Genomic DNA, 24,445 nt, shown 5'->3' with positions numbered 1-24,445 from the left:
TGAAATAGCAAATTTGGAGAAGAAATCGAAGCCTGCGAGATAGAGATTGTTTTTGAAGCGGGGGTTCTTAACCGGAAAAATGCAAATAATGCACGTAATTAACCAAAAAGAAGAAGAAAAAAAACGAAAAACAAAAAGAAGAAAAACATGTAGCCACGGAAGGAGGAAAAGAGATTATCAGGCTGTTAAGAGAGAGAGAGAGACATACACATACACATACATGGGAGGGAGAAGCTAGCAAAGAACAACTGAGAGTTGCGAGAGATGTTGCAATTGTCTTCATCACTGTTGCTGCGAATCCTGGCTTTTTTTTTTTTTTTTTGCTTTTTTTGATGATTGTCTTTTGTCAAGTCAAGTCTGTCACCGTATGACTGTAGAGACCATGCATTTGACACATTATTATCCCGTCAGCAATGCCTCGATATTACAGTTCTCTGGTGTATTCTCATGTTGAGATTGGCAAATTTCAACCTTACTTGCACTTGCAAACCTTCCCCGAGAAACAAACAGGTCTGCATCGTGGAGTAAACAGGCGTTTAGTCGTTCGATTTTGAACCGCTAAACTTGTTGCGTCCTGTTGCTCTTTTTCTTTCACTGCAAACGAGTGTGTTGTGTGCGTGTTTGCGTGTGTGTATGTGTGTGTGTCATATGAAGAAGCTGTTGTGCATAGTGAAACAGCGTCAAGCATATTAGAAAGTGGCAAGTAGCAAATTAAAGGCTAGAACCCCTGAGTATTCTTTTTAGTATATAGGGGGAGAGGGGGAGAGGGACCCCAGCCTGCCAGGTGTATCGTCGGTTCATCCAACAAGCTTTTATGGAATTGCTACTTTGAGTCAGAAGTCGAGAGGATGTTTCAAGAGCGTGAGCTTAGCAGTAGTAGTAGTGGCGATAGAAGCAGGGGTTTTACAATGTCGCAAGATAAGAGACAAGACAATACAAAACAAAACACGACACTTGAATTCCGTCGAAAGATACCTCTGGCGTCTCTCTCCCTCTCCCACTTTTGACAGCGCGGGGAAGGCAATAGTACTTGCTGCTGCTGTTCTTGTTCTTGTTGTTGCTGTTGTTGTTGCTACTCCCACATTTTTGGCGGAAGAACCACACTGAGATAGAATCACAGAATAAGAGACCTTTTCTAACAAGATGAAAGGCAGTCTCTCGGGAACAAAGTGGGCGGAAAAAGGGGGGGCAAGTAGGCGGTGTTTAGAGTGGAATAGACCAGCAGCAAGAACCGATCGAGCTTCAAAATTTATTTTTTTTTTTGATTTTTTTTTTTTTTTGGTAAATTTCAAGAGTCGGGGTCCTTTAAATACCATGAAATTGTGAAGCATTTCCTTCCCTTCTGTCCCCCCCCCCCCCGGGCTGCTCAATCGTCGCTCCCTCGTCGCCTTTCCCTCCACTAATCGTCCCCTAAACGCCCTAGTTGCCCTAGTCGCCTCGATACTATTAATGTTACTATTACCGTTCCGGCTGTATTGGTTATACTTTAAAAAGATCGAAAAAAATAAAAAGAAAAAATAAAAAAGAATCGTAATAAAAATTTAAATTAAATTGTACAAAAGCCGCACCACCCTAGTTAGTGATTATCTCACTTGTTATCATCGTCCTTACTATTATTACTACAGTGTACATACATACATTTGTATATGTATATATATAAACAACTCAGTTTCTTCCAGTCACTATACCAACCTTCCTAACAGTTGCACTGAATACAAGCTTTGATTAGTCACCGTCACTGTCAAAACAAAAAAAAACAAAAAAGAAAAAAAAAAAGGGTCTTACTGCTCGAGTCTTTACTGCCACCACCTCTCAAGCTTGTTGTTTTTATCCGGGGAGGGACCGAGGAAAACCACTGTGGCACACTTGTTGCTAAACAAAACACCAATACATTGAAAGTTGTTGCACTTGTTGGGTTCAGGATAGAAGAGTATAATTGTTTGTCTGTTTCTAAGAAGTGGAGGATATCGGAGGGGAATAGTTTCAGAAAACCGCAGGATTGATTATTCCACTTGGGGCTTGTCTTGTTGCATCTAGAAATCAAAATCTGGCTCCCCATTGACTTTATTCTCGAGACAAATCTCAATACGCCCCGGTGAATTATGATCAGAACCGAATCAATTGATTTTCATAACCATCTACCACCTTATCGATCTCTATTGAATCCCAATGCGAGATACGATTATAGAACTCACAAGTTGATACCGTTGAGCCAAAATGACTTGAACTCGCTACATTTGATTTTTAAAAGTAGTAAAAACAACACCAGCTTGAAACGGAATAGTTTTATGAACAGGTCATTTGGTTTTGGGCGGTCAAATTCAAACTCGTCTGCCCACGCGGCATTTTCCCATCGCCATCACAACCACAACCGCAATCAACCAACACCACAACCACCACAACAGCAACAGCAACAGCAAGGCCAGTCGGAAAGTCAGCTGCGGCGACAAGGACAAGACTTTACCCCTTCTTCTTTGCTTGGAGAAACTGAATTATCCACTCAAGCTGGCTCGGTTGACCACCAAGCTGGGCCGCCCTCTTCAGGTTCAGCTTTTTCTACTTTTGAGCCAGAAAATCCAACATGCCCTAACTCGGCATCTTCTACAAATTTGAAAATGAAGTATAGGTCCTTGTTAAATGACGTGGGAAGAACAATATCCTTGAGGATAAGCAACGGTAATTTGCTTTCGAATTCACCAAATTGCCACTCTACCGGTAATCATGGGGGCTCGGTCTCTCGCTCAAGTACCATTCTACTCAATTCCAATCAGCCCAGGAAAATCAGCAACATCAAAGAGTTGCCTCTTGAGATTTTGGACCACATTTTTGACTTTGTCGATGCTAAGGAATACTACAGGAACTGCCTATTCACTTGTAAATTGTTTTATTATTTATCGAAACCATATTATTATGAAAACATATCGCTCACTTCGACATACAGACTTGCCCAGTTTATCACGATTTTGAGGTTGAATCCAGAAGTTGGCCAGTACGTAAAGACAATTGACCTTTCCAACATTAAGCCTGGCTTTGATGAGGATGCACTTGATGACGACAACCAAATTATTGAAATGGAGGAAGAAATTGCAAATGAAGCCAATAATAACCACAATAATGACCACAATAATAACCAAGTCAATAACCGTCTCAACAGTCAAATCTTGATGAGCAGCAGCAACGCCAGTGGTGATGCCAAAGTCTTGGCAGGCTGGAGGGACTGGAAGTACAAGAATAATCCCCTTTATACAGTCCACCCTGTTCCAACGAGCGCTTTGACTAAAATTGCATCCAACTCGCAAGTGCTGGTTCTTTCCAGCAAATCCAATTCCTCGCAGAAATCCTCGTCGTCAAAGAGATTCTCCAAACCATTCAAGTATTTCAAAAGCAGGAAAAGAAGCAGGTCGCTAAGCGGCCTCAGCAGACACAATAACAACACCCAGAAGAAGGCTCCCCGGTTCGAGTATTTGAAACTACAAGTCAATGAAGCAGGCTCGTCTAGATACTCGTCACCGCACCCATTAATCAACAAATTTTTGCTCAACTACTCCACTTCAAAAGATGTGCCGGTTGGGTACGTGTTGCACATTGTAAACTTGTGTCCCAACGTCATCAGCCTTGACTTTGGCAACTTGTCCTTGTCTGCCGATTACGAAATAAATAGAAAGTCGGTGCCAAAGTACCAGAATTTCGATTTGCTAAATAACTACCCCAAGGATCTCCTCCAAAGGATTGATGATTGCATAAGATTTGACGGATACGAGGATGCCTTGTCTTTTGAAAATGCTAGTCTGAAAGATAACAGTGAGTTTCGGAACCATTTTCTGGGCATCTTTTTCAAGTCTGCGCCGCCGACAATGTCGACGGCGTCATCTATCTACTCGGTGACCACTTTTTCTAAACCCATGAGGAAATACAATAGCTTGCTTCCGCCACTACCATCTACTGTGGCAGACATTTCCTATTTGAAAAAGGGGGACGGCAGGGTTTACCTTTCAGATTTGAATTTAAAATCAATTAATAATGCGTATTTGAAGAAGATTGACGAAAAGGAAGTATTGGCTGCAATAAGAAGAGTTCACGGGAAACGCCAAGTGTCATACAACACCATCCAAAGCCCCTTTGCTTTAAATGCAGACATTGCCGGCAATTTGAAATACCTCAACCTCTCGTCGATGATTTGGCTCAATCGCCCTTTGGTTGAGAAGTTTCTTAAAAGGCTTTTGACGACCAGGTCGCAAGCACTAGTCCCCTATGGATACTACGATCAATCGGACTTTTCAGAGGCAGATGAAGACCTGGACGATGAATCAGAGTTTGAGTCTCTTGAGCAGTGTGAGCAGCCAATTCGATACAAGCAAGACTTGGTGATTGACTTTACCGACTCTGGCATGTACAAGAACCTTTTATGGGCTCAAAAGATTGATTTGCGGACGATGGAAGGGTGTAAATTGGCCAGCAGAATCATCAGAAACGACTTGGTCACTCCACAGGAGGACTACATGCGACGCGAAAGCAGGAGGAGAGGCAGGATTGGCGAAAATTACTTAGCATAAATAGTTTGAAAAAAAAAAAAGTTGCAAAAAAAATGAGAAATAAATTTTTTTTTCAAAGACAACCTTCCTCAATGTGTGTGGTTTGTATGCGGTGGAGGCTTAAATGCACAGCAACGGCTGGAACAGCACACATACACTCACAAATGCTATCAAGCGGACTCCTTCTCTCGGAACCCGGGCCCTGGATCCCAAAAAAAGGAACCTCTAGAAGCCAAATCTTGTTGTTTTGTCGTATTAACGATCATGGTGAGTTCTCTGCTTGTTCCCATTTAGGTCTCAATCCCTTTCTTTTTCCTCTCCTAGGGTAGATGGTAAAATTCTGGCAAAAACAACAAAAACAAAAAAAAAAAAAAAGGCACAAGAAAAATGTTCCAGGCATCAGGTCATCACAATTTCATGGATCAGCCAGACCTAATCGAAACTAGGGGCGACCTCGAATCGCAATGGTTTTAAAGCTGGGATTCGATCACGAGACTGCTCCCATGAACAAATACTCTTCAATTTTGGTAAACCAAACACACCCACGCGAGCTCTACACTGGCCCAAATACCGTTAACGCTAGTGTTGAGGGGGTGTTTTTGCGGTTTGGTCAACCTTTGCTTCGAAAAGAAGCAAAAATGAAGGAAGAAAAGAAAAAAAAAAGAAGGAAGTTTCTTTGGATGTTCAGAGCATTTCAAGTTGAAAAAATTGCACTATGGTGGGAGGAAGAGGCTTGGTAGCGCGTTGGCGAGGTGATGTTTGCACGATAAATTCTCATTTGAAAATGAATGCTAGACGTTGGTCCAGCGTTTGTCATCAGCCTTCAAGTTGAAAGCTCCTCCTTACCCCCCCTGTTCAACAAGACCACCTAATTCACCCCCCCCCCCGCTTTAGATACACACACAGACACACGCATACTCACAAGATGTCTGATTTATCGGCTCAACTATCTGCTTTCAAAAACAAGATAAAAAGCGGACCCTCTGTGGCTGTTGCAAGGAAACCCACTGTAGCCAAACCGCTGTCTCCGCTTGCATCTCAAGTATCACCAGGCAGGTCCAAGTATGATACAAGCAGAAGCGAAGCCAAGCGGCCGACACCAACCGACTCGATGACTGAGCTCTTCAAAAAACAGAAAACCACATTCGGCGACGGTTCGGGTTTTTCAGGCTCCCACTTGTCCACACAGCTACATCTAGCAGTGGAGTACATCAAGGAGCAAGACCGCCCCGTTAGCATCCACCAGTTGCAAAGCTCGTTATCGTTTGATATTGGAAACACCTTGTTCCCGCTCTTGAGAGAAATAGACCGGGTCAAGTATGACGACTCTAAAAAGACGTTTGAGTACGTATCACTCCACAACATTAAATCGACAGACGATTTGCTTGAATTCTTGCGCAAGCAAACCACGTCCAAGGGCATATCTGTTAAGGAGATAAAAGACGGCTGGGCAGGTTGTCTCCAGGCAATAGACGAACTTGAAGCAGATCACAAAATCTTGGTGCTTCGCAACAAAAAGGAAAACGCACCTCGATTGGTATGGGCCAACGCTGGCAGTGAGCTCGGGTCCGTGAGCGACGAGTTCAAGGAAATGTGGGTCGCCGTGAAATTGCCCGAGCCCGATGAGCTATACCAGAAATTGATTGACCAGGGCTTGAAGCCCACTGGCGCAGACCCTTCTTTGCTAGCGAAGAAGCCACAGCAGCAGGAAAAGAAGCAGAAGAAAGCACGCAGAGGCAAGATCACCAATACCCACATGAAAGGTATATTGAAGGATTACTCTCAGCTAGTATGATCAAGTAAGAGTATATATATATATAATGGATGAATTCGGCGCAAATAGATGTGGATCTGATCTGAGGTCGTGTAAAAGGGTGATTTGGATCTTGCTTGCACTTTTGGTTTTTTTCCACTGCCTCCTTGAGAATCAAAACCGTAAAATGAATTAGATTTTTGGGCCAAGTCAGTCCAGTTGATGGGCAACACCTTACCTGTCGTCCAAAAACCTCATTTCTTTCTTTGAAACACACACCCCAGTGCCCCGCCGCTTCCGCCTCCTATCCTTGCACATTAACTAAAATAGTACAAGGATGTCTAGTATGTCAACAGCCTTCTTTGAATGTCCATCCTGTTTCAGGTCTGGAATAGGAAAGAGATCATTGCGAAAAGGAGAAAACAAAAACAAGATTTACTAACAGTGTTGAAGCCGACTTTAATGCAGTTGCAACTGAGTTTTGCAAGTTCTACTACAACCAATTCGACACCGATAGATCACAGTTGGGTAATTTGTACAGGTCCGAGTCCATGTTAACGTTTGAGACGTCTCAATTGCAAGGTGCTAGAGATATCGTGGAGAAATTGGCTTCGTTACCTTTTCAAAAAGTTGCTCATAGAATTTCAACTTTGGACGCACAACCCGCCTCGCCTAATGGAGATATCTTGGTTATGGTTACTGGTGAGTTGCTCATTGACGAGGAACAGAATGCCCAACGTTACTCGCAAGTGTTTCACTTGATTCCCGAAGGTTCTTCTTACTACGTGTTTAATGATATCTTTAGATTGAACTATTCTTGAGGCTATAGTTTTTTGGAGTAATGTTATATGCAACAAATAGCTAGTCTTGAAATCCCTTTTTTTTTTTTTTTTTGGAAGAAAAAGAACAAAGAGAACATGAAGGTTTGTAGAGTCATTGCCCGTGGGCTTTTTTGCGACAAGTGATTGATGGCGGTGATTTGATCTCTGAAAAGATGTAAACTGTTGAAAATTTAGTCGAAAGCCGCAAACAATGGCCGAGTTTTAGGAAGGATCGATGCAGCCACAACGGCGTCGTATTAGACTTGGTGGTGGAAGTGGTGGAAGCGGTGGGCGTGGGGAAGGGGACAGACACACTGCGTACTACGTAGATACTACGAAACATCATATAAATTTCGAGAGCTTTACTTCTCTCTCCCTTGTGCGATTCCCTCGACTACCACAATTTTGCAGGAAATTAGTCGACAAAGTTCCAACAAATCAATCACTTTCCCAGTAGTTTGCAATTGCAAAAATTCAATTATCTGAGAGCAAGGAGATGGGCTCGTCGAACAACACCCCACTGATACCTCGAAGGCCAACGAAGAAATCAGCTAGAAACCTGCCTGTGATCCCGCACAACCATGGCAGCAATTCTAATTCGACGGTGGGCTCCAGCAAGAAGGAGAAGCTAGTTGACGGATCAACCAAGATAGAAGACTTGAGATTGGAAGAACGCGTGCCGGGGGCTGCCAATGTAACAAGCGAAAGGGATAGCCGTGGTGAAATCGATTTCACGGAAGCACCGGTCGCTACATCCACTGAAACCGAAACCGAAAACGAAGCAGACGATATCGAATTGAAGTCAATTGGAAGAGAGCTGTATAGTGGTGGAGACGGAGACGGAGACGGGGAAAAAACTCCAGGAAACTCCACCACGAAGGCGACCTTCAAATACGACGTCGAGGACAGTGTACCGCAAGATGACAATTCGTGTTTTGATGACGACATGGAGACGATCCAGGAAAAACAAGATCGAGAACATATCGTGAGCAGCAGTGACGCGAACCACGCGCCAAGCCAAGAGTCCCCTACTGAGGCGGCCTCATCTCGAAATGAACAAGCGGTCCCTCTGGAGAAAACGAGTGAATATGACCTATTGGAATTGTACAGTGCAGAAGACGAATCTGCTGAGCTTGATCCGCACGAGAAGGCAGCGTCAGACTCTGCTCTTGATGAAACTAAAGTTGAAGAAAAATTGCCTGAAAGGGAAGCGGAAAGTCCGCTTTCCGCTAAGAAACCATTTATTCCGTCACGTCCTTCCAAAAAAATAGCTTCCATTTCGACAGGCTCAGAAACTCCGGAGGTGGCAAAGTCTACTTCTGACAGTCCTGCTACCGGTGATGCTTCTGATGGAAAAGTTGCATGTAAAAGCGGTGCTATTGACAACGCAACGCAAAATGCGCAAGATAAAGACCAAAATTTGAGTACTCTGGACACAGGAACGACGAGTAAACCGGTGACTGGTTCGCAAAAGACAAGTGTGGTTACTCAAGCTGAACCTACCGTACCTAAGAGACCCATGATGAAAAATTTGGGATCAAGCGAGCAAAAAAAGCGTCCAATTGGTGGTTCCGACGTTGAAGGCAGCTCTTTGAGCTCGAAAAAGAACGCTAACCCTGAGCAAGTTCCCAGCCTGGATGCTGGTGATGCTGCCAGCGAAACCGCCGACGTTGCTGAATCTTTGCCTGACAAACCAATTATCCCTGGCAGACCGCTTAGAAATGCATCGAAACCTGAGGACGAGAAAGAGGAGAAGGAGAAGGAAGAAAAGAAGAAAAACAATGCTTGCGTTGAAGGTGACCGTAACGAAATTCCGCATGAACAGAACCCTCCAATTCCAGACAAAAGTGGAGAAGTCTCAGGGCAGGAAATTCTGGACGCAGCAAAAGGCAGCCGTTTTTCCGATTCCAACCATGCAACAGGTGAGTCCACTCCCAAAGGACCTACTATCCCAAATAGACCGCTGAGACAAAAGCTACCCCCCAGAGATAGAAAGGAATTTGACTACAATAATAAGGCACCTGAGGACCAAGACTCTCTATCAGAGGAAAAGAAGGCTGTTGAGTCACCCAAACTTGAATCTTCTAGCAATAAATCTGAAACCGACCTTGACCATGGTTCTACTGAAGAAATCGTTTCATCCACCCCGATAAAGCCTGTCGTCCCGGGAAGACCGATTAAAAGAACTACTGGGCTCAAGGACGCGACTACGGCAACTGATGATGAGAAACATCAAGTCCAAGCAACTCTGACAGCTGACCCTCAAGACAAACTGGGCGATTCAACCAGTGCAGCACCAAAAGAAGTTCTGGATATTGCGTCGAACAAACCTTCTACACCAGAGAGACCGGGATCATTCGAAGCTAAAGCGAAAAGTAAACCTCCTCCCCCCAAACCCAAGAAAATGTCGAGCAAAATTGCCGCATTTCAACAGCAACTTTTCAACACAACAGGCGGAGGTGGCGGAGCGAGCAATTTGCAAGACGGTGACAATTCGGGTCCGCCTTCCCATTCGCTAAAGTTTCCCTTTGCAATCGGAGGAAGGCCTCTTCCTGGTATGGTTATAAGACCCCAGCCTCAACTTCAGCCTCTGACTCTGACTCTGACTCTGACTCTTACTGAGGAGGACAGAGAAAACGATGTAGTTCCTGACACGGGTTTGCCCAAAGTAGCAAAAAGAACGAGGGGCCCTAAAGGAAAGAAACTACCCAAGGCCGTGAAGAATTCAAACGTCGAGCTTGAGGCTTCTCGCGTCGCAGAGCGAGGAAAATTGTGGTCGTTGTCATTCTCGAACCCTTCAGCACCAGATACAAACGATGAGAAGATGGAGAAGGTGGCGGAGAAGAGTCAAGATGAGCCGCTCGTCGCCACCACCGGAGCAGATCTTCCCCACGACAAAAGTGAACAAGACCAGTCTTCTCTTCTAAAAGAGTATGAAGCGCTGGAGCCGGCTCTTGAGGAAGAGACAACTGCAGCAAACTCAGCAACAGTTGGTGCAGCTTCCACTATTGAGGAAGAAACCGGAGACATACCAGTGGGTAAAGTGGAACGGGAGGAGAAGGAGAAAGAGAAAGAAGATCAAGGAACAAGCAAAAACGTGCTCGAAGAGTTGGCTGATAGTTTTCAGCATCCAGCCGAGAAAGTGCCGGCCAAAGACGACGACGATGATTTGAAAGTGGATAGAAGTGACTTCAACGAGCCAGAATCGGTGGAGTCTGGCGAAAGCATTTTTGCAAAAAGCGATGGGGCCGGCGCAAACGCATACCTTGTTGATTCCAACCCGTCCGAGGGAGATGTGCAACAAGAGAGTGAGAGTGAACCGCATTGATAACCGCATTGATAACCTAAGAAATCAAAAAAAAAAAAAAAAAAAATTTAAAAGAATTATTCATGAAAAGCGCGGTGTATAGCTATACACGTCAGATTTAGAGTCTGCATCATCAACATCCGCATTTGCTTTATTCTCTTGCTCGCTCATTTGGCGCTTTAGCCGTGTTCGAAGTTTGTTGACCTTGTCATCAATCTCTTGTTCGCTGAAACCTCGTCTCTCCAACTCGTCCTCCAATTCTGCGCAGGAGACTTCTATCCCCCGCAATTTGTTGTGTGTAGCCAAAACCTCATCGGTCTCTCTTCGTAAACGGTCCTGGGTCTCTTGGTCCTCCCTCCATTTGTCTTTTCTCGTGTTCAATTCTCGGGATTCATAGCGACCTTTGGGTTTGCTTTCGGCAGAAATGTTTTTCTGAACGTAGCCCGACGAGCCAGAACCGCGACCGGTATTCGGCACACCGCCTGAACTCATGATGATTTTGAGGGAAGGGGGAGAAAGTCCGGCCTTTTTCTGTTCTCTTTTTTGAGGACCCTCAGCTAGTTTATGTATATATAGATATCTATCTATGTATTTTTAAAGTGTAGGTGAGTGCACATCGGTATGAGTATGCGTGTGCGTGCAAGTATGTAAGGGTGTATATTTTCAAGTTCCTCTTTTTTTATATAGCACACGGCGAGTCGTGTAGAAAGAATAGATCCAAAATCGACTGGGCCAAAACATTGTTACAACAGGACACATCACGTCTACATCACCCAATAAAAAAAAAACGACGATCAACCGCCACAGATGAGGAGCAAGCTCTTGCAGAAGCTAGTGCGATATAGAGCCAAGCTTGCTATTTCGATATTTGTGGTGGCGATACTTGCGTACACTGCATTTTCGTCCGTCCTCAACTACGACTTGGATGCCATCGTTGATGATTCATTTTCAACTCCTTTGAATGGTGCACAGCCCGCCAGCCAGAAAGGCGAAACGCCTGGGCAAAACGCAGCAAACGTCTACGACTCGCACTTGGCGTTGGTCAACCAAAAGGAGAAGCTGAGGCGTGTCCATAGCTTTTGGGATAAAGTCTTTACTATATTTGACGAGAACGATGTGCTATACAAGGGAGCTCCCCAGCACCTTGTCGAGTATGTGGGAGACAAAATTGAGGGCACCTATATCAAGGAAGCTTTACTAGCGAGAGGAAAGATGTCCGACAGAGTGGTTGCCGAGCTAAAGAGCAGACATGAGAAGGTGGTGAAGAAGCTTCCCGACGAAATCCCAGAATATACTTACGACAAGGGCACAAAAGGTGTTGTGTTTATTGGTGGTGATAAGTTTTCGTGGCTCACCTATCTCGCGATTCTTGCCTTGAGAGAAACTGGGTCCAAACTACCCGTTGAAGTGGTTATGCCGCAAAGGAATGACTATGAACGCGAAAGGCTGTTTTGCGATAGAATCTTGCCCAGCCTTGGGGCAAAATGTTTGGTGGTTCCGGACATTCTTGGTATTTCTGCGGAAAAGGAAAAGAGCTTTTTCGCTTATCAGTTCAAGCTGCTCGCTTTAGTGGTGTCGTCGTTTGAAAACATCCTTCTACTTGATTCCGACAATATCATAATTTCAAACCCGGATGTGGTTTTTGAGAGTGAGCTTTACAAGCAGTACGGTATGATAACGTGGCCAGACTACTGGAAAAGAACGATTTCTCCAAGGTACTACGAAATTGCAAATATTGCCGTCAACGAGCAAAAGCGAGTCAGAATCAACAGGTTCCCGCTATTTGAGCCGCTGAAATCGCAGAATGCTCTAAGAATCGATATAGGGGATGCATCTGTTCCCTACCACGACTTGGAAAACGCCGTACCTGACTTGTCTACTGAATCGGGGCAGTTGTTCATCAACAAAGGCACGCATGGCAAAGTCATCCTCCTATCTTTGTACTACAACATCTATGGGCCGCAACTATTCTACCGCTTGTTTTCGCTAGGTGAGCAAGGGGAAGGGGACAAAGACACTTTTGCCGCAGCAGCAGTTGCCCTTAACCAGCCCTACTACCAAGTAAACTCGTACATACAGTCCCACGGATACTTTGACGACGAGGCAAAATTCCAAGGGGTGGCAATGGCCCAAAAGCACCCGGTTCTCGATTTCGATAAGTTTCAAAACTTGATTGTGCGGCCCTTTGAAAACAGCGGCAAGTCGATTCCCATCGATGAGCAAGTTGAAAAGCTAAACGCTTTGGCAAAGGAGTCGGACGAGAACTTTGGAAGCGCAAATGACGTGCCCATCTTCACGGTGCACTGCAACTTCCCCAAGCTTGATCCGGTTTTTTACATGTCAAGAAACGACTTGTATGACTCCGTTGCGAACAAATTGAAGCGTAGGTTGTACAGCAGGATGAAATACAAAAAGACCAAGATGGAGGGAGCAGTGTTTCGCAACGAAGAAGTGGACTTTGAGTACGAGCAATGGCTACATCTTCAAGAAGCCCTATGTGTGAAGAAACTCGAGTTTGTGTATTTCAAATACGAGGACATGGACCAGCTATGTAGCTTCATCGCCAATCAGGTGACATGGCTAGCACTTGATTCAAGTTGAGAGATGAGGATGGGATTAGGACGAGAAGCTTTATCGATTGTAATTCTCCTTCCACTCGAGCTGTAGAAGATTGCCTCTCTAAAATGGATTGTAGAGCTGAGATGTGCTTAATTTTTTTTTTTTCTCTTTCGTTTTTTTTTGCGTATTGCCAGACTCTTTGTAGTGACATCTGTTTTGCAAAACAGATGACCCATGTGAGCTTTCCATGAAGATGGATTTCTCTTGGAATCTGCACACGGGTGCTACATCCTATGTAAGAACTGCAAAGAAATTTACTGATGCGACTTTCCTTTTCTTTCCTTTTGTCACACTACTCTGTTTTATTCTGCTAATCTGGCGATTTCTCTTGGAAAAACATTTGAAGTGCCTAGTTGTCTGACCTTTTTTGCAGCAAAACGGGACAATATGAATTTCAATTTTTATTTCACCTCTTTGGAAAAAAAAAAAATAAAAATAAAGATTATCTTGCGCTCGATAATGACATCATCAACAGAGATTATAGCTCTACTCTCTCAATCCATCGTGTTTTTTGCAGCCGATCTCTTGTTCAGTCGTGGAGCATAGGTTACTTGAATGATTACAAAGTTATCGAACGAGGTTAGCAAGAGAGTTCGGAGAATGTTTTTGACTGAATAGCTTCACATACGAACGTAGAAGAACGGATCTTTCCTCTCTCTTCTTCTCCCGCACTCCCCTCCTTTCCATCTTTTCTTTCCCTTTCCTTCCCCTTCCTTCCCTTTTCGACGCCCGGTAGACATTGGGTACATCTGGCAACTGGTGAAAGCCACAATCTTACCCCCCCTTGTGTGTGTGAATTTTTTTTTTTGTTTGTTTTTTGAATTGCGACAAGCTTCCCTTCTGTTCTTTGCGCGTGTGTCCCAAATGCCAAATGCCAAATCCCAACTAGGGCACTTTGCGCTTCGGAAATATCAAGGCTGTACCTGGCTTATTAAGCGCACACATATGAAATTCGAAATTCGGACACCACTGATTATTTTTTTTTTTTTGGCGCTTTTTGTAATTGCTGTGGATCACCATCTTTTTTACAATAAAAGAAAAAATGAAATAACCTTAAATAATTATCATTACAAAACAGAGATGCAACTATAGGCTTTTTTTGAGATGGGATTATTTGGTTTTCACAAGCGATCATCATCAAAGGATTCGGCGTCTGAAATTCTATCATCGCAATCATCGAGCAAGTCTATACGGTCCTCATCACCGAAAGCAAAGATCAAATCCATTCTCCATAAAGAGAAAGAGAAAGACAAAGAGAAAGAGAGGGAAGTTGAGGAGGATCGAGAACTGGGGATTGATGCTAGATTGGAGAATTTAAACATACTGCCCGAATCTGCGGCTGCAACGCTGAAACATGATGGCGAGCGAGTGCACCATGTCAACCAATATGGAAAAAGAGTGAGCACGATGGTGGAGCGTGACGACGACGACGACGACGACGACGACTACGACTACGACTACGACTACGACGATGGTGACGATGACGAAGACTTGACCTCCCAAGGCGAACTGGACTCGGGCAGCAACTCCACCAGTCTGAGTTTGGCTGTGGATCACTTGCATCCGATAAAGCCAAAATACGACGGAACTCATCACTACCTAGGTGAGCAGTTGTCGACCATCATGGGCTACTGCGGATTGAAATGGGACAGTGGCCACGCAATTGAGCAGGCTATAAAAGAGAGCAAGAAAACGTATTCTTTGCTAAGCAAAAACACCATGATAAGGAAGACTTCCAAGTCTTGCCATGATTCAGAATCAGTCATTGGAAGGTACCAGATCGAATTTATTCAAAAGATGTCTTTGAAACTCGAAGAACTAATGAGTGGAAGGAACTGGGCAGCATTGGCAACAGAAAAGTCCTTGTATCAAAGATACGGGGTTGTTCAAGCCGTGATAGGGAAGGGCTCTTATGGCGTGATCAAGCTCATTGAGCCTGATGTCCGCAATCCAAGTAGCCGTGAGGATATAAAGTTTTCCAAAAAACCTTTGTACGCGGTCAAAGAGCTCAAGCGCAGAAAAGACGAGAATAACGACAAGTATATCCAGCGTGTCCTTTCCGAGTTTGTCATTTCGTCGACATTGAACAACAGACATATGGTAGAGACGGTTGACTTGATGGGCACGGAAGCCGTGTCAGAGTTGAAAATAAGCCAGGTGATGAGGTGCAGTAAAGGAGGCGACTTGTTCTCTTACATGCTAACTGGATCATCCGTTGACGGTCATCCCGTTACTAAAATGTCTTTATTCGAAGTTGACTGTTTGGCGAAGCAAATCGCGAAAGGTGTACGCTACATGCACGCACACGGCGTGTCCCACTGCGACTTGAAGCTAGAGAATATATTGTTGAACTACGAAGCCGAGAACCACCATTCTTGTGACGGAAGAATGCTCGTGAAATTAAGCGACTTTGGGAAGTCTTTTGTCTTCAAAACTGAGCTAGATCCATCCGAACAGATGCTCACGGGCAGAAAGGGCTTGATAGGTTCAGAGCCCTATATCCCACCGGAGGAGTTTGCATGTGTCGAGACACTGCGGTCGTATTCCTCAGTCAAGAAAGACTGCTGGGCACTTGGAATTGTTATTTTGGTGTTGCTAAACTTGCGAAGGCATTGCTACACTGCTGCGAAAAGACTTCTGTCCAACAACACTGCCGATTCCTTGCTGGAGCTGGACGGATACGGTTCCGGGTTCTTATGGCGGTCTACGGAGTTGAAAAGCGGTTCAAAAAGGAAAAAACTCGTTTACAAGGACAAGGTATTTGAAGAATATGCTGAAAAAAGATTGATGGCTGATTACAACGCCACGACCAAAGATTGGCTCATAAAGAGGCGAGCAACCTTTTCCCCAATTGATAGTATCTGCCAGCTTCTACCGTCCCGATCGAGTGCGTTCGACGACACGGTAGGACTGGGAAAAGCGGGTAACAATGGTGGTGGTGGTAACGGTGGTGGTGGCGGTAGCGGTAGCTGGGACAATGACGATGAAGCCCATGAATTGGACGAATTACGGGTGATGGTACTTTACAAGCTACTAGACATCGACCCCACAACAAGAATGAGTGCTGAAGAGTTCCTTAAAAGTGACTGGATGACCGCCACCGAGGCATGCTACGGCTAAACTGAATAGATATTTTTTATTTTCACACTAAAACTAGAATGTTATTGTCTTCAATTTTAACTGACACAAATAACACTAACCCGTGGTCAAAAATGCTAAAAGTCTTGAAACAAGCGCTGGTATGGATCGTCCACTCCAGTTATACCGTAGTCCAAATCCTTGTCCTCAGGATATCTATCAAATTGAGAAGTGTCCCCCACTCCCGATGTTATTGGTGGCTCGTATGGAGTCTCGATATCTCGAGATAGAAGTCTCTCCCATATCACTTCCTTGAACCACGGATGGTTTTTCACATCGCTCGATCCTCCCTGTAAATTCCCCAATCGCTGCGTCAAATCCTTGACAATTAGTTTCTGCAAAAGATCCAAAATGTCCGGGGGTAAGTAATCGGGATAGGTTATTGTTCCGTTCAAAATGTTCTCGTAGGTTTTCATGGGGGTCGGGTCGTAAAAAGGGGTGTACCCCGTCAACATCTCAAAAATTAGTATCCCGAATGACCACCAGTCGACTGACTTGTTGTAGGGCTTAGTGGCGACCACCTCGGGTGCAATGTAGTCGGGAGTGCCACACAACGTGTACGTGACGTCGGCAACTTCCTTGGCGAAACCAAAATCGGTTAGTTTGATGTGACCGTTTTTATCCAACAAAATGTTCTCCGGTTTCAAATCACGGTAAATGATGTCCAAATTGTGCAAATACTCTATTGCTAGAAAAGCCTCTGCGGCGTAAAACTTCGCCACCGGGGTGGGGAACCTTTGTGATTTTCTCAATAGCGAAAACAACTCGCCACCTTCTATATAGTCCATGATCATGAACAAGTTGTGGCAGTCATGGAATGTGCCCCACATTCGAATTATGAACGGATGCTGAGCCAATTTTAGCATTCTGCGCTCATCATTTGTGTGTTCCACTTGCTTCATGTTCACCACTCGCTCCTTTTTCAACACCTTCATGGCATAGAATCGACCGTTGTGTATCGACCGCGTCAAGTGGACACGGCCAAACGAGCCCGTTCCCAACGTCCGTAAGATTTGGAAATCATTCAAAGTGTATTTACCCTTGGTAGTTGTGTCTCGGTAGGCGTGTCGCGATACTTTTCTCGATAGATTATTCTGCTGATTAACGTGGCTCATGTCGTTCCCCATGCCTCCATGTGGCGTAACATTATTGCTGGCTCCTCCATTGTTGCTTATAGCATTTGTATTCCCCGTTTTATTAACAGTCGGAGTTGAAGAGGCGTATAGTTGTTTATACTGTTGTCCATTCGCTGGTCTCTTGCTTGTGTCATCCGCTAAATTATGGTTGTGATCTCCTGTCATAGATGCCAAGCGTATAGTCTCCTGATATGTCCAGCTGGATAAAAAACACTCGTCGTCTGATTAGTAAAAGGGAGGGGCGTTTTGTGGGTGCTCAAGTCCAAGTCAGTCGCTTGTTCAAATGGCCATGAAAATGTGTAATTTGTGAGAGTCTTTTTTTTTTGTTTTTTATTTGTCCCCTGCCAATCCATATTTTTCCAGCCAAACCACCGTCGGTTTAAAACGCGAGAGAGTGACAATAAGAGAGGGCGAAAGTGGAAACGAGAGAGGGAGAAAGACTAGGCAACAGAGAACAGAGAATAGAGAACAGAGAGTGCGGGAGAGACGGACACTTGGCAACAGTTTGAGTTCAGCTGCTTGCACGTGTAGAAAATTCAGCAGGGATACGCTAGAGAAGTCATTGGGCAACATATGTGTGGTTCCAGAGATATGCAATATGTCTCATGGAAGGGCAAACGTATAACGGGGGGTTTGTACAGGCCTTACATCCGTATACATACAAGACTATTGTTGAGAACTTTTGTCTATCATCTAAGCAAATTCACTTCTCCGTACAACCACCAGTCGGTGGAGAATGTGCGCTATATCCAAAACCATCCATATTAAAGATGGCTGCCATGCTCTTTTTTTTTTTTTTTTGAATTCATCATGAGGGTAAAGAAGTAGAATTTTTTTTTTGTTTTTTCTTTTTCTTCGTCTCAAGACTTTTTCCAGAAAAACTGCAATACGTATTCCTTCGTGTCGCGATCCCAGAACCACCAGAACGTGTCTGACATCTTATCCTCATCCTGCGGCTTGTCAATTTCGTGCTTGTTGGGTATTATTATGGCAATGTTCTCGTAAGGCTCGGCAGAAATCACCAACAATTGGTGGTCACCGTCCTCCTCTTGTTCTCGATCCAGATCATCATCACCACGGCTGCTCAAGTAATTCGAAAGCAGATTTTGGCTCTTGGAATTTAGCTCAAAATAGGACATGAACCTGTGGATCGGCTCCTCCGCAGTTATCCTGGGAGCCTTCATTCGTAAAAGTATGCCAACCTGTAATGTCTGAGGATGCCGTATCTTCTCAACCTTGACTTCGGGCTTCCCAATCTTTTTCCAACTTCGTTTGTCAACGTTGCTTATTGATATTTGCTGGTTGACTTTCTGCTCGTAAAGGTGGCCCTGATGCTGCCTCTCGTCCAAAATACGTCTTCTCTCCAAATTTAGATGATGCTTTCTTCCACCCAAGTGGGAAATGTATGAGGCCTCGTTATTGTGCGTCGTGAGGCAAAGACGGCATTCGAGCAAGCCAAGATGGTTTCTGAAGACGTATGGATCATTGTCTAGGTCCAAGATGTGGGTGGCTAAAAGCTCTTGCACCCTTTTCTTTGTGCTAACATTTGTGTCTTCGGCACTAGCTATCCCGCCCGCTCCCTTTTTAGAATTGACTCTTCCCGAATAATCCATTATCACTAAGTTTATAGCAGCTAGAGCAAGAACCCTCACGGATGCAAAGTAAAAGTTGGCGATTGGTACTTACCAACTAATCCAACTCTGCTGTGTGTGCATACACACATCGGATGATGTCGTAAATAATTCCGCGTCGTCGATATCGAATATGCGACAGCAAACTTTAGCTCAAGAGAGAGAAACAGACGTGTATTTTTTTTGTTTCGTTCATTCTAAATATTTCATTTATTCACTCGCTCATTCTCATTGACAACCTTTACACACCTCCCTTTGCAAAGAAGTTGGATCAATATCATTACAACGCTCGAGACACTTGAGGATACTCTCCAAAGCTCCAAATCTTCAAATTTTTTTTTCTTTCTTTTTGGGGCACACAGATCTTCTGCACTAGCATTATTCCATCCCAGAATCACCTTTGATTTTTTTATTTTTCCTTTTTTTCACTCCATTTCACCTTTAAATACTCCCGTCAAAGTGTGCTGGAAATGGATTCCCCGATTCATTTTGGAGACTTGACCACGAATTCTATACAGCACCGCTTAAGCGAAGCGTATCTAAACCCGGTCTATGAAAGCAGTTTGAGCTCAGCCGTGTATAATGGGGTCAAAGTGATACAATTGACAGTGAAGTTGGCGGGACTTGGTGAAGACGCCGCAGCATCCGAGTTGGACGATGATGATGTTGTTGTTGTGCTAAGACGCGTTCAAGATTCATACATAAACATCACGCAACTTCTCCTGATCTTGTCCAAGTTGAACATACTATCCCAGACGCAAACCAATAATTATCTAACCAACAAGATCTTGCTCAATTCAGATTTTGGCCAGGGTACACCCAGCAAGCGCACGCCTCAAATCCTCGACTATCAAAAGCACGAAAATGCATTTCTCCGAGGGGTCTGGGTGCCATACGAAATGGCTGTCAGAGCGGCCTTGAAGTTTGACCTTTACGAGTTGACAAAAGAGTTGCTTCTTGTCGACGTGCACGATTACGAGAACCTACCCAAGTCCAAGAAGAGAAATTTGAGCACGGAGGACAGAATTTTGGAGGATGATGCGACGTCGCCAATCAAGAAGCAGAGGTTGAGCGATTTGACGGCGGCGGAGATTAAGGGCACGGGCACGGGCACGGGCACGGACACAGGCACCGGCACCGGCACCAAAGATATCCTAAAGGATACGGATCCAGACCGCCTCGTTGCAATGAACCCGCATTTCCCGCACACGTTGCCCCCCGTTGTTCTCAACGAGAATCAGTTGAAGTTGAGGAATGCCGCAAAAGGCTTGTACGGGCGGATCTTCAAAAAAGACGAAGAGCAATCATCTGTTTCTGAGGAAGAGATCAAGAATGAAGTATCTCCAATCCTCCAAGACCACCAGCTAAGCGAGCTTGAGGACATCCCCTTGGATCAGAAGGGGCAAACCGCGTTGCATTTTGCGTCCACCTTGGCATCGTCGCCCCTCGTGTCTGCATTCATCACGTTGGGCCTCACGTCGCCAATCCGTGGAGACAACTGGGGCGAGTCTCCTTTAATTTCGTGCATCAAAGTTACCAACGCGATGGAAAACGGCAACTTTGCAGAGCTATTGCGGTGCTGGCTTCACCCAAACATTTGGCTAGTTGATAACCGAAATCGCACTGTTTTGCACCATTTGGCAATGCAAATTGGCATAAGCGAGAGCTACAAGCATTACGTGTCCATTATAGTAGAGTACATCTTGAGCCGTGACGACCGGATCTTTGGCAAATTCAAGGAGTCGATCTTGGATGCGAAGGACGACGACGGTCTCACTGCCTTGCATATTGCGGTAGAAAAAGAAGATAAATGGTTTATCAAGTTGTTGATGGAAATGGGGGCGAATGCGCGCATCTCCAACAAACATAATGTAAAGTGTGAGGACTTTGAAATATTGAACGAGGTGAGCGAGCTACGCTTTGGAGATCGCATTTTCGACGTTATTGGAACGAATAGGGAATTTTTGGCGGAAAAGGTTGCAATCAATGGGGGCGAGTTGCCCAGTGTTGTCAATTCGAAAGCACTCGAGATTGATCTTCCTCGACCAGGCGTGGAGGCTATCGAGGCCTCCTCAGATACAGCCTCTCATAAGATTTTTGAAAGCATCCACAAGTTGTTGTCAGACACAGGTCTGGCCTATGCTGGCATATTAAACTCCAAACAAGAGCAGATCAAGCTCTTGGACCAGGCCTTGCACGATGCAACCATTGTCACGGTAAACAATAGATTCCAAAGTAGAAAGTTGACTGAGAATTTAGTGACCTTGGATAACCTCAAGCTTCAAGCTGCCAATGTTTCCGACAAGCTAACAATCTCCAAGCAAGAAATTGCCGATGATGAATTGCAATTTGAGGAAAACCAGCAATACGACGCAGACGAGCCCTTTTTGATTAAATCCTTGTATCAGAGAGTGACCAATGGCGAATCGATAGATGATCTCAAAGGTGATGAAGCACTCGTCAAGCAGCTACAGCCTGTCAATATTCTCAAAGCTAGAATAAATGCCTATAAACGCATGAATGAAAGCTTGGAAAACGAGTTGCAAAATTTGATTGACTATAAAGATCTAACCTCCAAGTTTAAAAATGTGGTGAGCACTTGCACAAATGTAGGAGTCAACGACGTCGATGAGTTATTGGACGGACTATTAGAGGCAGTCGAAGTGCAGCAGTAATAATATATTAGGATGACAACAACAAGAACAACAACAATAACAACAAAGGGACAAAAAAAGATTAAAACACACATCAAAGTTGAAACGCTGTAAAATACTTGTATTTCTTTCAATGTTTGTCTTTTTTCATTTTTTTAATTTTTTCATTTTTTCATTTTTTCATTCTTTTCTCTCCAAGCTATTAAGCTGTCAAAACAACGCCTTACACCTTGCTTCTTCACACTAAGCCCTGGTACGTGTTGAGTGAATTCATGATTGCAGAATCTGATTTTGCTAGTTTGAGAAAATCTTCCAACGTGATTTCATCTGTATCCTTGTTTTTACCTAGCACTTTAAACCACTTTTCCGTTCTAAGCTCTGGAGTCTTCTCGTCATCGGGGAGGGCCACCATAGGACCAATCATCTTGTACGTCGCTTGAATGATGGGTAAGATGTCGTTGTAGGTCAACCTGCCGGTTTTCTTGTAGTCGTATAGTTTAAAAGTCCAGTTGATCTTTTGCTCTTCACTCCCTCGACTCGTGATACTGAGCGCCACTATGAATTCCTTGAAGTCAATGTACTTCAGGTTATCGAGATCAAACACCAAAAACAAGTAATGACAGTACTCGGTGGGATCTCCGAATGGGAAAAATTGCTTGTACACTTTGGCGAATTCTTCCTCGGACAATTGGCCCGACGGACAGTCTCTTAAAAAACCCTTGTACCACTGCTGAAGTTCCCTTTTATCAAAGTATGTTGCATCGCGGAGCTTTTTTAGATCTTCTTTGGATAACTTGGATACCGACGTCCCCATGTGCGTTGTGAAATATGTTGTAAAAATGTGCTGTATCTTGAAAATGTATTCGCGTCTCTATGACTGTTAAAAAAAGAGTAATTAATGATTCTATGAGTAATAAAAAAAAAATGGAGGTTATCTAGTCTAGTCTAGTTGTAGTAATGGTAGTAGTAATGACAGTGGTAGTCGTAATGGTAGTGGAAGTGGCAGTGGTAGTGGCTGGTGTAGTGTTGGTGGTGGTGGTGGCAGTTGTAGTTGTAGTAGCAGTGGTATTGGTAGTATTGGCCGTGGGAGCTGTTTTTTGCTACAAATTGTTTTCTCTTTTTTTTTTTTCCTTTTTGATCAGTAGAAGCTTTTGTCGCCGCCATCAAATCCACGTCCCATCTTATTCCATCTCAATCTCCGCAATCACCGCAATCACCAGACACCTCATCTTCACACCTCCAGCCACCACTCCCCCCCATTTTTCTCCCACCTATAGCAATGTTATCATTTTCAAGACAACCAATCAGGCGCTTGTCGTCGTCGGTTTTGCGCTTAGCTAACCACGGCAAGCCACAGAATCCACCGATCGACCCCACTTTACACATGAAAATCTCCCCCATCGTCAGGACCGGCGAGACTATAGATGTCAAACGCGCAAGATTGGTATATCAATCAAGGAAAAGAGGGATCTTGGAGAGCGATCTTTTGCTAAGCAGATTTGCCAAGAAATACCTCAACAAGATGACCATGGAAGAATTGGATGAATATGACAAGTTGTTGGATGAGGCGGACTGGGACATCTACTACTGGGCAACCAAAAACTTCGAAGTTACTCCCATTCCCGAAAAATGGAAGGACTCCAAAATTTTGAAGTTGTTGCAAGAAGAGGCCGAAAACAAGGAGCGCGTCATTTTGAGAATGCCCGAGTTGGATGAATCTGACTTTCTCAAACCAAAGTAAGAAAGATTGCTGTTTTTTCATTTTCATTTTTTTTTTTTGCAAAAGAGTGGACCGACACCGCTGCCCATCTGACTAGGTCATGCTGATTATCTGGGCACTATCAAGTCTGCATGCCGTGGATCGAAACTGTAGTGGCAAAGCCTATTCACTCATTACAAACCGTGTATATAGCTATTAATACAATCAAGAACTGATAGTACTGATAGAACTGAAGGGGAAAGACTAGTGAAAAAGAAAGAAAAAGAAATAGAAACGGTCGACTAAATAATTTCCGACCGAGTTGGTTTTCTGGGTCGCCAGACCCTAAACGCAGGTGATCATATTCTCATCTTTTTTTTTTTATTATTTTTTGTCGCTCTTCGAAGCTTATAGGGACGGAAGGAGCAATGGGGGCCGAGGGGGAAGGGTTTGCTAAAGTCTCACTATTGCAATAGGACCGGCAGCTATGCTAGGAAGAGAAGGGTCGCTATTGTTTGCGCCGAGGGAAGACTAGTTATGTTAGGGTGGGTCAAGTACGGCAACGATGACTGATTCTGATCCTGATCCGGATAGAGTCTTCCAATGCCGTCCATCCATTTCAATTATTCAAACAGGTATGGCAGCAATGCAATCTACGGCGGTACAGCTACAGAAACCAAATGTCGAAAAAATTAGCGTCAATCGGAATCAAAAATAAATCACCCTTTCTGCTCCCCCCAGTGTAGAGCCTACAGTCCTCGGATTCAAGTTTAATTCAGTTCAAGAAAATGATTAAAAAAATTCAAAAAGTTTCAAAAGATTCGGAAAAAACCAAATAACAAAAATAAAGAGCGAGCACCCCAAAGAACTCTACTCCCGCTCGTTGTCTGAAAACTATTTCCGCTGAGTGTTTCCAAATGAGAGGGAAAGCAGACCTAGTTCAAAAGCGATCAGATATGTCTGCTGAAGTGAAATGTCCGCTTAACTACTAACCTTGACTACAGGGCTGATCTGAAGAGCTGCCTAGAACACCATGGCGCACCTTCAAAAGTGTGTATCGAGCTTAAAATGAAGAGAACCAGTCTAACCCACAACAATGCGACGAATTGAGGTAAAGAAAACACATGCACAACTGCGGAATGATTGTCTCAAGTC

The 24,445-nt window shown here is 44.2% G+C and overlaps 12 protein-coding genes across 12 annotated transcripts; 8 read left to right on the top strand and 4 right to left on the bottom strand. All coding sequences in view use genetic code 12, as the record gives it.

The window, feature by feature from the left end:
• Window positions 1-2,102: 2,102 nt before the first annotated feature.
• LODBEIA_P05420 (uncharacterized protein) lies at window positions 2,103-4,553 on the top strand (the record flags this gene model as incomplete). Its single annotated transcript, XM_066975750.1, has 1 exon — window positions 2,103-4,553. One exon carries the CDS (start codon window positions 2,103-2,105, stop codon window positions 4,551-4,553), a length of 2,451 nt encoding a protein of 816 aa, XP_066827480.1.
• Window positions 4,554-5,457: 904 nt separating this feature from the next.
• LODBEIA_P05410 (uncharacterized protein) lies at window positions 5,458-6,327 on the top strand (the record flags this gene model as incomplete). The annotated part of the gene is made up of 1 exon (XM_066975739.1): window positions 5,458-6,327. The coding sequence occupies one exon, from the start codon at window positions 5,458-5,460 to the stop codon at window positions 6,325-6,327; it is 870 nt and encodes a 289-aa protein (XP_066827479.1).
• A 295-nt stretch (window positions 6,328-6,622) lies between these two features.
• Window positions 6,623-7,106, top strand: LODBEIA_P05400 (uncharacterized protein; the record flags this gene model as incomplete). Its single annotated transcript, XM_066975728.1, has 2 exons — window positions 6,623-6,629; window positions 6,739-7,106. The coding sequence occupies 2 exons, from the start codon at window positions 6,623-6,625 to the stop codon at window positions 7,104-7,106; spliced, it is 375 nt and encodes a 124-aa protein (XP_066827478.1).
• Window positions 7,107-7,602: 496 nt separating this feature from the next.
• On the top strand, window positions 7,603-10,434 carry LODBEIA_P05390 (uncharacterized protein; the record flags this gene model as incomplete). Its single annotated transcript, XM_066975716.1, has 1 exon — window positions 7,603-10,434. One exon carries the CDS (start codon window positions 7,603-7,605, stop codon window positions 10,432-10,434), a length of 2,832 nt encoding a protein of 943 aa, XP_066827477.1.
• Window positions 10,435-10,494: 60 nt separating this feature from the next.
• On the bottom strand, window positions 10,495-10,905 carry LODBEIA_P05380 (uncharacterized protein; the record flags this gene model as incomplete). The annotated part of the gene is made up of 1 exon (XM_066975705.1): window positions 10,495-10,905. One exon carries the CDS (start codon window positions 10,903-10,905, stop codon window positions 10,495-10,497), a length of 411 nt encoding a protein of 136 aa, XP_066827476.1.
• A 315-nt stretch (window positions 10,906-11,220) lies between these two features.
• LODBEIA_P05370 (uncharacterized protein) lies at window positions 11,221-13,014 on the top strand (the record flags this gene model as incomplete). Its single annotated transcript, XM_066975694.1, has 1 exon — window positions 11,221-13,014. The coding sequence occupies one exon, from the start codon at window positions 11,221-11,223 to the stop codon at window positions 13,012-13,014; it is 1,794 nt and encodes a 597-aa protein (XP_066827475.1).
• Window positions 13,015-14,136: 1,122 nt separating this feature from the next.
• On the top strand, window positions 14,137-16,152 carry LODBEIA_P05360 (uncharacterized protein; the record flags this gene model as incomplete). Its single annotated transcript, XM_066975683.1, has 1 exon — window positions 14,137-16,152. One exon carries the CDS (start codon window positions 14,137-14,139, stop codon window positions 16,150-16,152), a length of 2,016 nt encoding a protein of 671 aa, XP_066827474.1.
• A 95-nt stretch (window positions 16,153-16,247) lies between these two features.
• On the bottom strand, window positions 16,248-17,471 carry LODBEIA_P05350 (uncharacterized protein; the record flags this gene model as incomplete). Its single annotated transcript, XM_066975672.1, has 1 exon — window positions 16,248-17,471. The coding sequence occupies one exon, from the start codon at window positions 17,469-17,471 to the stop codon at window positions 16,248-16,250; it is 1,224 nt and encodes a 407-aa protein (XP_066827473.1).
• Window positions 17,472-18,166: 695 nt separating this feature from the next.
• LODBEIA_P05340 (uncharacterized protein) lies at window positions 18,167-18,919 on the bottom strand (the record flags this gene model as incomplete). The annotated part of the gene is made up of 1 exon (XM_066975661.1): window positions 18,167-18,919. One exon carries the CDS (start codon window positions 18,917-18,919, stop codon window positions 18,167-18,169), a length of 753 nt encoding a protein of 250 aa, XP_066827472.1.
• Window positions 18,920-19,407: 488 nt separating this feature from the next.
• LODBEIA_P05330 (uncharacterized protein) lies at window positions 19,408-21,612 on the top strand (the record flags this gene model as incomplete). Its single annotated transcript, XM_066975650.1, has 1 exon — window positions 19,408-21,612. One exon carries the CDS (start codon window positions 19,408-19,410, stop codon window positions 21,610-21,612), a length of 2,205 nt encoding a protein of 734 aa, XP_066827471.1.
• A 217-nt stretch (window positions 21,613-21,829) lies between these two features.
• Window positions 21,830-22,405, bottom strand: LODBEIA_P05320 (uncharacterized protein; the record flags this gene model as incomplete). The annotated part of the gene is made up of 1 exon (XM_066975639.1): window positions 21,830-22,405. The coding sequence occupies one exon, from the start codon at window positions 22,403-22,405 to the stop codon at window positions 21,830-21,832; it is 576 nt and encodes a 191-aa protein (XP_066827470.1).
• A 465-nt stretch (window positions 22,406-22,870) lies between these two features.
• On the top strand, window positions 22,871-23,332 carry LODBEIA_P05310 (uncharacterized protein; the record flags this gene model as incomplete). Its single annotated transcript, XM_066975628.1, has 1 exon — window positions 22,871-23,332. The coding sequence occupies one exon, from the start codon at window positions 22,871-22,873 to the stop codon at window positions 23,330-23,332; it is 462 nt and encodes a 153-aa protein (XP_066827469.1).
• Window positions 23,333-24,445: the final 1,113 nt, after the last annotated feature.

Source organism: Lodderomyces beijingensis (assembly GCF_963989305.1).
Source record: "Lodderomyces beijingensis strain CBS 14171 genome assembly, chromosome: 1".
NCBI classification, from domain to species: Eukaryota; Fungi; Ascomycota; class Pichiomycetes; order Serinales; family Debaryomycetaceae; genus Lodderomyces; species Lodderomyces beijingensis.
The sequence above is the reverse complement of the archived record's forward strand: the minus strand, read 5'-3'. Positions and strand labels throughout refer to the sequence as shown.